Below are 14,166 nucleotides of genomic sequence, written 5' to 3' on the forward strand. Positions count from 1 at the left end.
CCCTTTTTTGTTGGTTCCGACCTGGTGGCAATGGAGAATCTGCGCCTATGCTGCTTGGTTCAGCCGCAAAAAGCGCCTAATAAATCTTGGTCTAATGAAACGAGAATCCTACCATTTTGCCGCGAAGCCTTAAGAGGCAGACAGCATATCCGCAATTGGGCTATGGCTTCTGGAGTGGCGTGTAGGTTAGGGCGCTTCCATGTTCCCATGGTTGTCTAGGGCAAGGGAAGACGGCAGCGTGTTGTCAGTCGTCCATTCGGCCATTCTGCTCATCCTACATGCCCACATGCCTACATAATAAGTATGTGGTCCGGATCTTCGCCAGGTGCAGCAGCTAGCGTGAAGAGTCCGCCGGATTCCTACTAGCTATCTGCTCATTGTCCACCTGTTCTCCATGCGCTCCGCCCAGGGCCTTCCTATAGGTATTCCCTCGTATGCCTCCCCGTTAGTCCACCATCCGCTGAGCCTCGCCTATTCTGCACCCCCACGCGGGCTATAAAGTTTCAATGCCCCGGAGAAGACGGGCAAACCTGGGGCAGGGTTCTTCCAGCAGCCGGGGAACGCCCTTGTCTATCCCCCCTCGCTATACCTGTCATATATCATAGCCAGCTAAACGGACGGTCCCGCTCGACGCTTAACGTGGTACGCCACCCGGTCGTTTAGTAGCTGCGGGCCCCGTTCCAAGGGTTGCGTACATGCCCAGGCCACAGCTATAGCTGCATATATACCTAGCTAGGTACATGACGCGTACGTATGTGGGTATGTACGTACGTCGCGTAGAGGCATACAGAGTGAGTGAACAAGGTAACTGACGCGATATAGCACGGGGAAAAAAGATACGCGAGAGAAGAGGCCATCGTTTCGGGATCCACGTGCAGTTGGCATGCATACTCGATCCCTGGTCGGTCGCCGTTTATCAATGTCACACCTCTTCGTTTTCGCGACTTTCTAGAACATCGGCTATCTCGACGAGACTCTTTCTCCAAAGCTGGCTTCGCGCTCTCATTGGGGGGAGAAGCTCCTAGATCTCTGGCCAACCGCGCGGCGGTCCCCATGTGCTGCTGGACGGGGGCGCATATGTGTGATACAGTGCTCACAGACAACATGTACGCAGGTGGCTATGCAAGACGGGATGTCCCAGGCGGGCTTGCCGACAGCAACTTACCTACACACATACACACATACACACATACACACATACACACATACACACATACACACATACACACATACACACATACACACATACACACATACACACATACACACATACACACATACACATACACACATACACACATACCTATGTACGTACGTAGTCGTGGAGCTTCATATCGCCGCAAGCCGCCTTTCGGATGGCTTGGGATCGGGCGCTTGGGATCGAGCGCCAGTCGGACTTCGTAGCAAGGAGAGTGATTTGCTCCTCTCCCCCTTGAACCGGTTCTCCAGTACGGTCCAACACGGCACCGATTCAACAATCTAGGCAATCTAGTCACAGGGGGGAGGGGGCCGCTGGTTGGGCGTCAATAGACTGACTACCTATCTCAAGGGTCGTAGTCTGTCTCTCTGTCTCTCATGCCAGGCGGTAGGCTCAGGCGAGGGAAATCGGCGGTGAGATGGACACAAATTTCACGCACGTAGACACGAAGGCTCCTCGTCATCAGAAGTCTCGCCGAGGGAAAAACTGGCAGGACGAGTGAATTCGTACTCCCTGCTTCTTCTCCTCCATAGGTGAGATCCCCCCCACCATGCGGCTCATCGTCCTGCGTGGTACCTAGCGGCGCCAGTGTCGGGGCCGTCAACAGTTCTCGAGCAAGTTAGCGTCAAACGAGAGAAGAGATTGATGGGAGGGGGGGGGGGGGTAGATACTCCCCGCCGAATAAGGATATGACTGTGATGATTCCTACCAAGCTAGTAACCGGTAAGCAACACGAGAGGTCCGTTCATGACGATTACTAGGTTCAAGAGCTTGACCGAGCTCCCTAGGTCTCCCGTAAGCTTCGCTAGACAACATGGTGGGGGGAAATGGGGGTTAATTTCGCGAGACGGGTTTACTGCGGGTTTACATAGTAATCGTGACGGTGAGAGACAATTCCCTAGGCTTCAGCGTGGTCGTGGCACCGGTCAAGACCCAATACACAGGGGTTTCGAGCCGTTACTCGTAGAATTGTACGTGTTCATAATACCCGCACATGCATTGACCGAGACGCCCCCACGAAGGACGACTGGGACAGCCATGTGCTGTCCGACGCCAATATCGTACGAGAGGCGTACCGGTGGGCGCAGGAATATATGCAATATATGATACAAGCTCTCAGCATCCCGGACGATCTTCAACGCCTCCTTCGGGACCCTGATCCAACGGGATAAGCCTCAGTAGGCACTTCCTACCCCTGGGCTGTGACGAAATGAGCTGATCGGCCATCTCCATATCCCTGGCGGTCATGGATGGATCAGGCAGCGTAGTAAATCTCGAGTAGACATCCCTCAGCAGAACCTTCATCTCGGCGAGCGCCAGACTAGGAAAAGCAAACAGTGCAGAGGCGTTAGAAGCACAAAACCGTTTCGTGTGGGACATGTTTATCGCAACACAAGAAAAACAAAAAGGGGGGGGGAAAGGCGAACGGGACGATGGCGTGACTTACTGCTTACCAATGCAACCCCTGCCGCCGCTCGCAAACGCGAAGAAGAGGCGCTTCCTGTCGAGGTCGCCGGGCTCGCGGAGCCAGCGGTCAGGGTCGAACGCGTCGGGGTCGGGGAAGACGGCGGCGTCGATACGGTGGGCGGAGTAGGCCTGGCAGCTGACGACGGCGCCGGCGGGGACGAAGCGGCCGTCGATCGCGCGGCCGCCGGCAGGGACGCGGCGCGGGAGGGACATGGGGATGGCGGGGAAGCAGCGCAGGCCCTCGCAGACGACGGCGTCGAGGAAGGGGAGGCGGTCGAGGGCGAGCTCGGCGCCGGCACGCAGCTCCGCCTGCAACCGCTGCTGAACCGCGCGCGACCGCGGCTGCGACAGCTCCCACATGAGGAAGCACAGCGCATCGCCCGTCGTGTCTATCCCCGCCGCCATGTGATCGAGGCACTCGGCGGCGACGTCGAGATGCGCAAGCCCCCCTGCGCCTACCCCCGCCGACTGTAGCCGGCTCAGCAGCGTGAACGGCGCCGCGCTTGCCTTCGCGCTCGCCGATAGCACGAGGTCGTCGGCTAGCGGCGTCTGCCGCGGCTTCGAGAACAGCGAGAGCACGCTGCCTATTACCCCGTGCAGCACTGGGCTGTAGTGCTGGATGAGGCGATCTGCATCGCTTTTTAGCAGCTGGAGAAAAATAGGGGAGAAAGCAGGAGAGGGAAGCGGAAAAGACCGACTCTGGAGACTATCGTCGAGAGTTACCTGCATCATGACCTCTTCGTCTCTCGGGTCGCGGAGGGAGTCCGACCCGTAAGGGTGGAAGAGATGATGCGTCACGCAGTCGAACGCGTAGTCGTGTAGGCCTGGTAACGCGACGTCAGCGCAAACGGGCCTGCTTTGATTGTGAATCAGGGGTAGCTCTACAGATCTACGACACGGTTAACGAGCGAACATGGACAGCGGCGCTGGGGTGCGAGCATCCGTCCTTACAAAGATATCGATGCTCCCACCGACCGACTTGGAGCATCTTTCGATGAACCGTTTCGACCGCTCCTTGATCCCGCCGAGAGACTCCGGCTTTAAGATATTCGAGTTGGCATATCGATCGGCGATGATCCTCTTCCTCCTTGCATGCTGCAGATGTCGATGTTAGGTTTACTTCCCCTCGACGACAACAAGCTAGCTAGCTAGCCAGTACGGGGCGATGGCCTACATCCTCTTTGTTTAAGGTGGTGAACGTGGTCCTATACAACGGCTGGTAAGAATCGACTCATCCATGTCTCCTGGGAGGGGGGCGCGCGAGCCAGTGACTATCTCTCACCTCCTGCCGTAGATCTTGAACAGATCGTAGAACTCGGTCTTGTCGTAGCCGCTGCCACCGGAGCCGTAGATTTCCTTGATGCCCTCAGCGGACGCGAACGACACCTCGTTAGGCGCGATGCGCACGACCGGCCCGTACCTCAGGTGCAGGCCGTGCACGTACTGCGTGCGGTGCGCGCGCAGCTCGTGGTACTTGAGCATCCACGAGCTGAACAGCGAGACGGTCGGCCCCGGCAGCACCCTCAACGGAGAGGTCACGCATCGCCACACGTACAGGAGGGCCAGCACCGCGCAGACGCCGCCGAGAACGAGGGGGTTGAGTAGTAGCATATCGGACGAACGGTTGGAATATAGGTAGATAAACAGATACGGCGCCGGACGGGAGGACCGGCGTGCTATTCCCAAAATCGAGCAGGTACGCCCAATAGCAGGAATAGCCGAAAATCATCTAGAACGAAGCAGCAGATGAATGCGAAGCAACGGAGGAATTCTAGCTGTCCTGTACGCGTTATCGTGTTATCGCGTTATCGGGCGAGGTTGCGGTTACGCATTCATTCTTGGAGATAGTATCCTATCTGGGTGGGGGAGGCCTCGAACGGGGAGGGGAGGGGGAGGCGGGCCGAGTCAAAGCGAGAAGAGGAGAAGCCATTCGGATTACGGAGAGCCCAATAAGCGGCTTATCGTCATAGTAAAATGAGGGAGGGGGCAGAGAGTTTACGGCACACTCGATAAGGATCCGGTTCGGTTCTAAATTATTTCCAAGCTATCCGGCCGGCTATCTCTCCTACTACTGCTGCTCCCTCCATCTCCAATATCTTTTACATCATCCAAATATTCGTAGGGAACGGGTTGAGTAGAAATTCCGTAGACAATGGTGGTTATCTAAAGCTCCCCCTTTCCCTTTGTTGTGTCTTGACCAACGCTTCCGCCACCGCCGCCGAACATGCTTGTCAGCCATGACAACCCGGGCATGCTCATCTTCGCCGCTGGAGGGTATTGTTTCCCCTCGATCGTGACTCGCGGCCCGCAGGTGCACCACTTATCCTCCGGCACGCCCGCGAGAGCCGCAGGGACGTGCGAGCCGCAGCCCCGCCACGACTTCTTTGCTGTGACGCCGTTAGTATATTGATCTGTTGTGTAGAGTCACATATCATCTCGGGTGTTGGAGAGAGAATGATGAGTTAACTAACAGCAGGTCGAGCACGTTGCACCGAAACACATGACTAGGATCGCGAATAATGGTCGTCGACGGGGTCGATGATGCAGTTGAGGGTTGCTTGGTTAGATTTACTTTCGATCAAACCTCTAGAGGAAGAGAGAGAATGAAGGAAATTAATTTAGAGCGAGCCCCTTATAAGCCGATTCCCCGACCTCCCTTGCGTGACATGCCGGTGTTCAATTCAGGCGTGTCGGCGACATCAATTTTAAGGAGGAAACCGAACTGGGCGCGGTCGCCGACCTCTACTCATTCCCGCCGAAGCCGCAATTACGGCCCCGCTCGAATCCCGCTCCCATCGAGATTAGAAATAGATAATCCAGCGTAAATGTCATTCGCCGTGGATACTGAGCTATTTAATAGTTCTCAGAAACTCAACAACGGTATTTACTAACCACTTCTCTGCCTCTGGCTCCTCTACTCTATGATCGGCGCCTGGAATGACACCCGAAAACTCGCTGGCGATGCCTGGCTGGCAGAGTGAACTCCAGTGCCGCACTAGAGCATCCTTGTCGACGGAACCGGGCATGAACTCGTCGTCTCCAGAATGGAGGATTAGGGTCGGTTTGTCCACCCGTTTCCAGTAGGGCCCGGCTACATCGTCTGGAAGGTCGGGCGCAAAGTAGTTGTCTTCGCCGCTATCACACGCACGGATTAGACGTGGATATACAAGCAACAGCTTTAGGTGACGGGTGGATAGCTCACTCAACCGCCCCGAGGGCATACCAGCGCGAGGCAGATATCGGGGTGTTGCGGAAGGAAACCGGCAGGTCGTCGGGGGACATGCGCTGGTAGCCCCTCCCAGAAGCGATGAGCTCCTTAGCGATCCAGAGGCTATCATCCAGCACCTGCTCGCCCACCTCCTGCGCCACCGCACCCCGATCGCAGACAGGCGCTTGCAGGATGTACCCTTCGACGGGCGCAAGGCTGTGAGAAGGGGATGTGTATTCCATGCAGTCCTACACATAGGTTAGTTATTAGACACATTTCGCGCCTAGATAGCGCAGGTGCTGTCGCAGAGGCACCGCGATAGTGGGGCGCATCACAACGCCAAGCGACGGCAAGGCGTACCTGGCTCCCCGTAGAGTGGCCCATCAGGACTACACGCTGTCTCCCGATGCGCCGGAGGTAGTCGACGAGAGCCGATATATCGGCCACATCGTCGGCAAGGCGAGCAAACCCGAACCCGGAGAAGGAACTGGTCAGTCGGAATTCGAAGACCGAGTAGCTTAACTCGCTTTCGTCTTCTAGACGTTTGGCTATGGCACGGGGATATGGCACTATGCAGAGGGTGTGAACGAAGGCCCGTGTTATCTCAATTCACGAACATCGCATCGTCGATGGCTAGGTATTACCTGTATGAGGGCCATCTCCAAGCCCGCCGATAAATACAAGTGCGTTTTTCGCATCCGCTAGGCCGACCTCGTAGGCGCAGGCGTGAGACGTCGGCGATTCAAAGGGATGAACCGTCGCGGAGAAGGTCCCCGGCGGCGGGGGCATTTTTTGGCTTCTTGTTCTCCACGAGGAGTCGGCGAATCCCACCGGACAGGTAGGTAGGCACGGGTCTCTGGCTTAAGATCAACGGATCTAGATATCGCCGACTGCTTCGGATACCACTTCTGATATATAGTAACGCTGATTCGAGGTTCCTAGTCCATCTAGACAGAGGGTCTCTCGGAGATTCCGAGGAGAATCAGATAGAGGGATATCCATCCGCAATGCTGCAATGGCACGGTACCTAGGTACTTACCAGGTACCTAACCTGCGCCTAGACGTGTTCTTATCTTATCGCATCATGCCTCCTCTGTTCACGTAATAATTGCTTACATAACGAACTTTGATATGCTAACACATAAGCTCGCATATATGCATTGTATCCATTTATGCATAGCTACCTCCCACCTTCTGCCTACGTCAGTGGAACAAATGGGATTTGCCTACTACTTTTCGTCTCCGACGGTGCTCTTCTTGCTGCCACGTTTCGTAACATCTTCGTCTTCATCCGAGACGGACGGAATGCCTCGAGATGGCGACCGGATCCTCCACCGCGAGAAATGGCTTTTTCCAAGAGGTCTGATGATACCTCTCCGCTCATATTGCGGATGCTGTACCTACCTATTACTTACTAATCCCTGGCGTAGCTGAAACCACGATGCATCGCTATCAACAACTTGGCTGTTCGTTCTCCGGACAAGCGAGCTGCTGCTAAGGACCTAATCGATGTGGTCGGCGACCTCTCTGCGGTCTTAGACCGGCAGGTATCTTCCAATGCTTCGGTTCTGGACGAAAAGCTTGCCGAATACATATTCTTCCCGCTTTCCAACATCCTGAGAAACCAGCAACATTATCCTATCCGACTAACCGAGCTCACCATTAAGTGTCTACGCATATTGATCGAGCACGGCTGGAAGGCCAAGATCCAGAATGATCTGTCTCAGCAGCTTCTCATTTTTCTCACCTTCGTCATCGGCGGTGTCCCGGGCCAGGAGAGGAGAGACCTGATTCCCGAAGAAACGGAACTGGAGACATTCAAGGCCTTGGCGTCCTTGGTCAAAGCGGTTGGCTCTTCGCCTACCGGTGCAGTGGCGTTGGTAGACGCTAATGCGATCCCTACGTTGGGCCATGCCATCAGTCTCGTACTAGATGGTATCACAGATGGTAGGACGTCCGAGATACAGCTCGAAGCACTCACGACGTTGAACGCACTCCTGGTTGCCATTCGGGACCAGGCGGCCTTGGCGACCTTTTTGCCTGGGATGGTGTCGTCTCTAAGTAAACTGCTTACGCCTCCTGCGGCACTGAAAACGCAGAAAAGAGTATTGATTGGTGGTATCAACACGCTTAAGAGCGTGCTCACTAAGGTCATAGGAGACTTGAAGGTAACAGCAATACTGATGGCAAAAGCCGCGCATGACGGCAACAATGCCGCAGAGGGAAGAGTTCTTACCTCCCCGTGGCTGAGGGCGACAGTGGCTAAGACAAAACTTGCTCTTGCTGGTGTGCTAAAGCTGCGCAACATTGATTCTGATGATGTTCGGTATGCCCTAGAGAGGCTATGCGTCACTCTTCTAGACGAATGTCACCAATCCCTAGCTGATTGTGCGCCTATACTTGTCGAGTCTGCCATGATCCTGACCGACGATAAAGCCGAGAAGTCTTTACTCGAAACGAGCTTAATCGATCTGGCTACGATCTACCCAGAACTTGGGGATACTATTAAGACTACAGTATACAACTGGGTCACCAGTCTCCCCCGGTTGGTACAGTCTAGCGACGATAGGATAAAGCAGCAGGCAATTCGAAACCTGATGAAGGGACAGCAATTCATTGCCACTCTTCATATTGATTCGTCCATCCTAAATGATTCGTTGGCTGCGTCTCTCAGAGATAGTGCCGCCGTACTCATCCTAATGTCAAAACCAGGCGGCATGTCGGAACTCCCTCTAAACGCGGTCGAGTTGAGGATGGACGCGGCTAGAACTGACGGTCCTGGCGCCTTCCCACCTGTTCTGTTCGCGCAGAAAGCGGAGAGGCCGACACGGAACGCGCTTCTCAGCTTGTTGTCGAGGGCTGGCTCGGTTCCTCAACGGGTCAAATTGGCGAACGACCTACTTGGCTACATCCGAGAATCGACCGGCCCCAGCCAGGTTGCGTCGTATTGGTTGACGCTAGAGCTGGTCAAGTCGAGTTTATCACAATCCTCGGAATCTGATGACTTGCTTGACTTGAGCTCAGCAGCTGACGCATCCGACGACAGTAACTCTACTTTTCAGGAGTTATACAGTTTCTCAGTCGCCGTCCTAGATTTGCAAGCCGATGCCGAAGAAGTCGATTGGCGCCTACAAGCTCTGGCCTTAGAAGCTGCGACTTATGCAGCATCGAGGATGAAGGAAGACTTCCGCCCCGAACTCATCGATGTGTTATACCCGATCGCGACGTTCCTCAGTTCCGAAATTCCCCAGTTACGGGACCATGCTATCATAGCACTTAATAACATCGCCGCTTCGTGCGGTTACTCCAATGTTACAGAGCTGATCATTGACAATGTGGATTACATGGTCAATTCGGTATCCCTGCGTTTGAACACATTTGATATATCGCCGGCGTCCACCCAGGTATTACGTATGATGATTAGACTAACCGGTCCGAGATTGATACCATACCTCGACGATGTGATCGCGTCAATCTTCGCTGCTCTGGATAATTATCACGGATACCCCCTATTCGTGGAGAACCTGTTCGGCGTCCTCACAGAAGTCGTACACCAAGGGTCGCAGTCTGACAGCCTACTCCTCGAAGCAGCGAAGTCGTCGGCAAAAGACCATACGAAGAATGGCCAATCCGAAGTTACCGTCGATGAAATCCGTGACGTGCTCCTTGGCCGTGTAGAAAGGCGAGAAAGGCGACAGTTAGAAGACCTTGGCAATGAAGAAATTGCTCATCCGAGACGCCCTTGGAAGGATGTAAAGCCAGTCGAGGCTCTAGAAGAGACGAATGGAGAGAATGAGGAGCCTGGAACCGAAGTTGAGAAGCCGCCGCCGCCCAAGACACCAACCTTCAAGATACTCGCTCGTATCACTGACCTTACGCAACACTACTTGACTTCTCCAACGCCTGCGCTGCGGAAGTCGCTCCTCGACCTCTTAGCTACCGTTTGCCCAGCCCTTTCGCCTGATGAGGACGCCTTCTTACCATTGGTGAACTCAGTCTGGCCAGTTCTCATCGAGAGACTATACGACCCAGAACCGTTCGTAGTCACTTCGGCTTGCAAGGCCTTGGCAATATTATGCCAGAGCGCCGGGGACTTCCTTAACACGAGGATCAAGACCGAATGGTGGGATAGCCTCGGCAAGTGGTGTAGGAAAGCGAAAGCAGAGGCCACCCAGACGAGTAACAAAGCGAAAACACACGATAGACGAACACGTGGTGAGCGGCATAATTACGATATCCTAATACCCCGGGACGGATTTGGGGGTCAAGAGTCGAGCAAGGCGGCGGTAGCCGTCTCGACAGCAGCAGGGCTGGGCAAGTTTGCTCAAGCGGCACAGATTTGGGAAGCCGTGCAGGAACTCTTGGTTGCGATATTGTCCTTCGTCCAAGTCGATGATGCCATATTTGACCAGATCCTCATGCTGCTACAGGACACCCTTGCCGTGAAGCCGGCGGCCAGAACCGCACTCGAGGCGGTTGACCCCGACGCCGTGTGGTTGGCGATGTATGAACAAGGGATGGTGGAGCCAATCCCTAAGCCGGTCCTGGCCGGGACAACTTTCGTGGACGTATGGGACGACTAAATGGCGTGTCTACGTTCCCGAACACGCCTAGACTGGTATATGTGACCGTAGATCGGCGTATGCCTTGCGGTGTAGGTATTGTCGAAGCCGACGATTATGCCCCTAAGCATCTGATTTTATTCCTCCGGCATCGCTTATGGGGCAGCCTACGCCGCATTCCCGGCGCTATCGTATGACGTATCAGGTGACGCGACCAGCTAGAGAAAAGGGGAAAGGCAGAACACGCTGGGGATCTACACACAATCACGATATCACATGACGGACAGACCATCGGAATCAATAATACTATACCCCAAGTCGGCACATCATTCCTTCCAGAAGAATCATTCTTTCTAGAAGGCGAATCGGTATGATTGTCGTACGATCGAACCGGCATGCGGCGACTAGACGGTCCCGAGACATGCGGAGCGAATACGGATGGGCCCGAGATTCCCTTCCATTCACTACAGACCCATGGACGACACATACGCATACGGGCCACACCGGCCGTCTCTCTCCGACGCTTTCCCATCGCGACGATCTCGCAAAGCAGTCGGAATTCGGCGACAGCGGACGAGAATCTGACGAACGACGAACAACGCTATGATGGCATCATTACGTATCTGCCCACTAAGTTGGGAGCCTAGGAAATCGGAGCTCGGAGTGTATTCCACGAGTCACACGACGATAAACGCTGATCTCCACGGGAGGACTTGAGCTGTGGTGGTAGTTGGAAATGGGGTGATGCCACTTCGTTTACCGACGTACACACTACAAGTGCATAGAGCATACCTACTAGTGGCAAGAACCGTCATGGGGACGTTGGGAAAAGGTCCCATTTGGCACCTCGGTCTTCACATCCAATAAGTCGGGATACCCCAGAATATGCCTCAGATTCTCAATTTCATCTCTGTGGTTTTCTTCGGATGAAGATTCGCTTTGCTATGAGGTGCCGTCATCAGTTCACCTGAAATTATTGCTTCGAACGTTGCTCAGCAATATGGCTATCGACCGAATCTAAGCCTACCCTTGGGATGATGCATACGTAACAGAAATTAACGGGTAGCCCGCACGAAGACGCGGAGGAGTCTTGGGCTTTCTCTACCTCGATCCCATACCCCTGTTAGAAACGACATCCAAGCCCGATAGTCAAACCCTCTCTTCGACGATATGACGGTTTAGGAGCCTGCGTGCCCAAGTTGCTAGGGCCCCATTAGGTTTTAGGTACTGCTAGCCGGTTCGCTAACTAATAATTCATTCATAGAGGACCGCCCGACTTTTCGATCACCGCGAGTCACTTGCGCTGACGCCATATTTTGGCCGAGAAGCCTTGTTCCTCCATCCTATCCGTAGATCGAAACTCCTGCGACTTCACTCCACATATGGTCGAGACCCCAAGCTACCGTGTTGGTAACCAATCTCTCGTCCCATGCGGGATCCAGGGATCGCGGCGGGCTACCACGATGAGGGAGCGGCGGCAAGGCGAGCTTTCGAGAACTAGACCCTCCCTTTTCGGTGTGCCGTAACGACCACGTGCCGAGTCCAGCGAAATCCGGATGATTTCTACCATCCGTACCACCGATTCAGCCAACCCTCTCTGATAGGAATGATCCGCTACCAAGGCTGTCCTGATGAGGAGCGAGGATGTTGGACGGAAAATGACTCTGGGAATCTGGAGGCGTTGTCGATGCCATCGACTGTCTTGACTACAATTATGGTCCGCATTTAGACAATTTGAGCGAAGATCGTCAAGTATATCGCAACTATCGCAACAGTGTCGCTCTGAACCTCTGCTCAGCTCAATCCGGCACCCACAAGTCGGATCGATAAGGAACGAACTAGCGCTTCGTTCTACCACCCGCGGGTATTTATCGGTTTAAACAAGCTTCCTCACAACCTCTCTCGAATCTTGCGGGGGATACAGTAGATCGTGGAGAAGGTGATGCGGGCTTGAGATGAGACCATTCGACGAATATTACAGTGTTCGATTACAAGAACTTGGCCATAGATCTTGCGAACCTCAGGAGTCGTTGATGGGAATAACGAATGCTACACATATTTGCCTGTGTGCACGCGCCAGGCTAGGGGCACCTACTGTTATCTACAGTAGAGCAATGAGAGTTGGCACCTTTCCTACCTCTGGTACAACTTGATTATCATACATTGGGCCGACCGTCAAAGCATTATTGCATAAGGGGTTATCTTGATGGGATTTGGCTGCAATAAGAGTTGTCCTTTTTCATCTCGGTGCTCTGGTCTTGCACATCTCTGCACGCTAGTGGCTGGTTGGTTCGCAATATACTCGCTACCGAGGGAGTGCTGTTGACCCCCCCTGAAAGCCTCAGTTTTGTACGGGATTTTCCCACCCCCGCGGGGACAAGTCCGTTACGAAATGTGGAGGCGAGACAGGCAGAGCGTCGTTAAATCAAGAGCCGACCCGACGAGCCGGGTTCGGTAGCTCTCTGCAGCTGGGCATCGGAGATCAGGATGAATATAGAAAGATATATCTGCATCTGCATCTATACATATCTTGGCGAAGGCGGGGGCCCATCTTCCCCGTGGGGATACGGGGCCCGCCGGGGGGAAGTTGGGAGAAACTATAACAGCGCCTTGGTATTAAGCTACAGTAAGGGTTGCATCCCCTTCTCTTCATCAGACCCGGCATTCCGGATCGGAGGGACAGAGGCCCTGGACCTTGTTGGGTTGGTGGTCGGCAAAGGTGTGGTATAGCCCCTATTTCCCCTTGTCATCTAGGCCTCTTAGACAGCAAACCTATACATACGCGGAGAGAAGGGGGGAGTGGGGGAAAAGGTTAATGTACTGTTACCTTGGAGGGGGTCTTACGACAAGTCCTGCACGTATACGCAGGGAAAGGAATACGGGGAGAGCGTGAGGCTCAACGGAGATAATTTCAACGGAGATAATTTCTCATTGCCGCTGTCCCCGCCACCAGCGTATAAGAATCGAAGAGCCAGTAATAAAGCATGACACTGCAGATAGTAGCCAGGAATCTATTGCCGCTGTAACAGCTCCTTGGAAGTCGGCACCTACAGAGACGTCATTTAGCCCTCTGTGCCTTGGTCTCTTACGCGATGGCACATAGTCTGTCTAGCCACGGCTCCATAAACAATGGGCATGCGTAGTAGCCTAGGCTACTATATGCCGACGCGGATGGCCACTCGACCCGATAACGGTGATTTCAAACGTCGCCTCGCCGCTACGTCAGGTTACAAGAGTATGGGGACCTCGTGGGTAGAGGGCTGAAACGATCCCCCCTTTTACGTCCCGTTCCCTGCCTTTATCCTCCCTATCCATATCCATCTACCCCGCGGCCTAATGTCGTCGAGACATAGCTGCCCCTGCCCCCTCTTCCTCTCCTCGCTGGGACCTGAAGAGTAGGGCTGATTAGTATGTACGGGTTAGCTTGCAGTCACACGCGCGGCCTTGACTAGGTAACTAACTAAATGGCTGCCGCCGTGGTGCTGAGGGGCCTGCTCTACGGCTGGCTAAGAGGGGACGTCGTGTATCTAGCTTTACCGCACACCAGACGGCAACAGAAAGGGTCCAGCGATTCTGTCTGAGCGCCTCTACTGTTATGGTCACCTCATCCACGGGCCAGTGCTCCCTTTGCTATATCGAAAGTATCGAGGTCTCACTCATAACGCAACACCCCCATTGCCGCTAGCAGTTCCCATCGTACGTCCTCGCGAGACAAGCGCCTCCTCTCCGCA

General features: G+C 54.3%; 4 protein-coding genes across 4 annotated transcripts; 2 read left to right on the forward strand and 2 right to left on the reverse strand.

The window, feature by feature from the left end:
- The first annotated feature begins 1,003 nt into the window (after positions 1-1,003).
- Positions 1,004-1,619, forward strand: GGS23DRAFT_13296 (uncharacterized protein). The gene has a single exon (XM_051511191.1). The coding sequence runs from the start codon at positions 1,121-1,123 to the stop codon at positions 1,481-1,483; it is 363 nt and encodes a 120-aa protein (XP_051376843.1). The 5' UTR covers positions 1,004-1,120; the 3' UTR covers positions 1,484-1,619.
- A 695-nt stretch (positions 1,620-2,314) lies between these two features.
- GGS23DRAFT_602043 (cytochrome P450) lies at positions 2,315-5,167 on the reverse strand (the record flags this gene model as incomplete). Its single annotated transcript, XM_051519270.1, has 8 exons — positions 2,315-2,519; positions 2,646-3,294; positions 3,364-3,388; positions 3,617-3,760; positions 3,840-3,870; positions 3,948-4,341; positions 4,864-5,052; positions 5,137-5,167. The coding sequence occupies 8 exons, from the start codon at positions 5,165-5,167 to the stop codon at positions 2,315-2,317; spliced, it is 1,668 nt and encodes a 555-aa protein (XP_051376844.1).
- A 335-nt stretch (positions 5,168-5,502) lies between these two features.
- Positions 5,503-6,662, reverse strand: GGS23DRAFT_608703 (DUF1749-domain-containing protein; the record flags this gene model as incomplete). Its single annotated transcript, XM_051520226.1, has 4 exons — positions 5,503-5,800; positions 5,868-6,121; positions 6,234-6,442; positions 6,518-6,662. 4 exons carry the CDS (start codon positions 6,660-6,662, stop codon positions 5,515-5,517), a joined length of 894 nt encoding a protein of 297 aa, XP_051376845.1. The 3' UTR covers positions 5,503-5,514.
- Positions 6,663-7,013: 351 nt separating this feature from the next.
- On the forward strand, positions 7,014-10,503 carry GGS23DRAFT_13428 (ARM repeat-containing protein). The gene is made up of 2 exons (XM_051511200.1): positions 7,014-7,233; positions 7,304-10,503. Exons 1-2 carry the CDS (start codon positions 7,189-7,191, stop codon positions 10,454-10,456), a joined length of 3,198 nt encoding a protein of 1,065 aa, XP_051376846.1. The 5' UTR covers positions 7,014-7,188; the 3' UTR covers positions 10,457-10,503.
- Positions 10,504-14,166: the final 3,663 nt, after the last annotated feature.

This window comes from Durotheca rogersii, assembly GCF_024521655.1.
Source record: "Durotheca rogersii strain YMJ 92031201 chromosome Unknown GGS23scaffold_1, whole genome shotgun sequence".
Lineage (NCBI taxonomy): Eukaryota > Fungi > Ascomycota > Sordariomycetes > Xylariales > Xylariaceae > Durotheca > Durotheca rogersii.

What these genes read in the sequence shown, in the direction of transcription:
- GGS23DRAFT_13296 (XM_051511191.1), top strand. Translation starts at nt 1,121, where the DNA reads ATGCAAGACGGGATGTCCCAGGCGGGCTTGCCGACAGCAACTTACCTA.
- GGS23DRAFT_13428 (XM_051511200.1), top strand. Translation starts at nt 7,189, where the DNA reads ATGGCGACCGGATCCTCCACCGCGAGAAATGGCTTTTTCCAAGAG. An exon ending in GAAATGGCTTTTTCCAAGAG is followed by an intron (nt 7,234 to 7,303) that starts GTCTGATGATAC and finishes TCCCTGGCGTAG; the next exon opens with CTGAAACCACGATGCATCGC.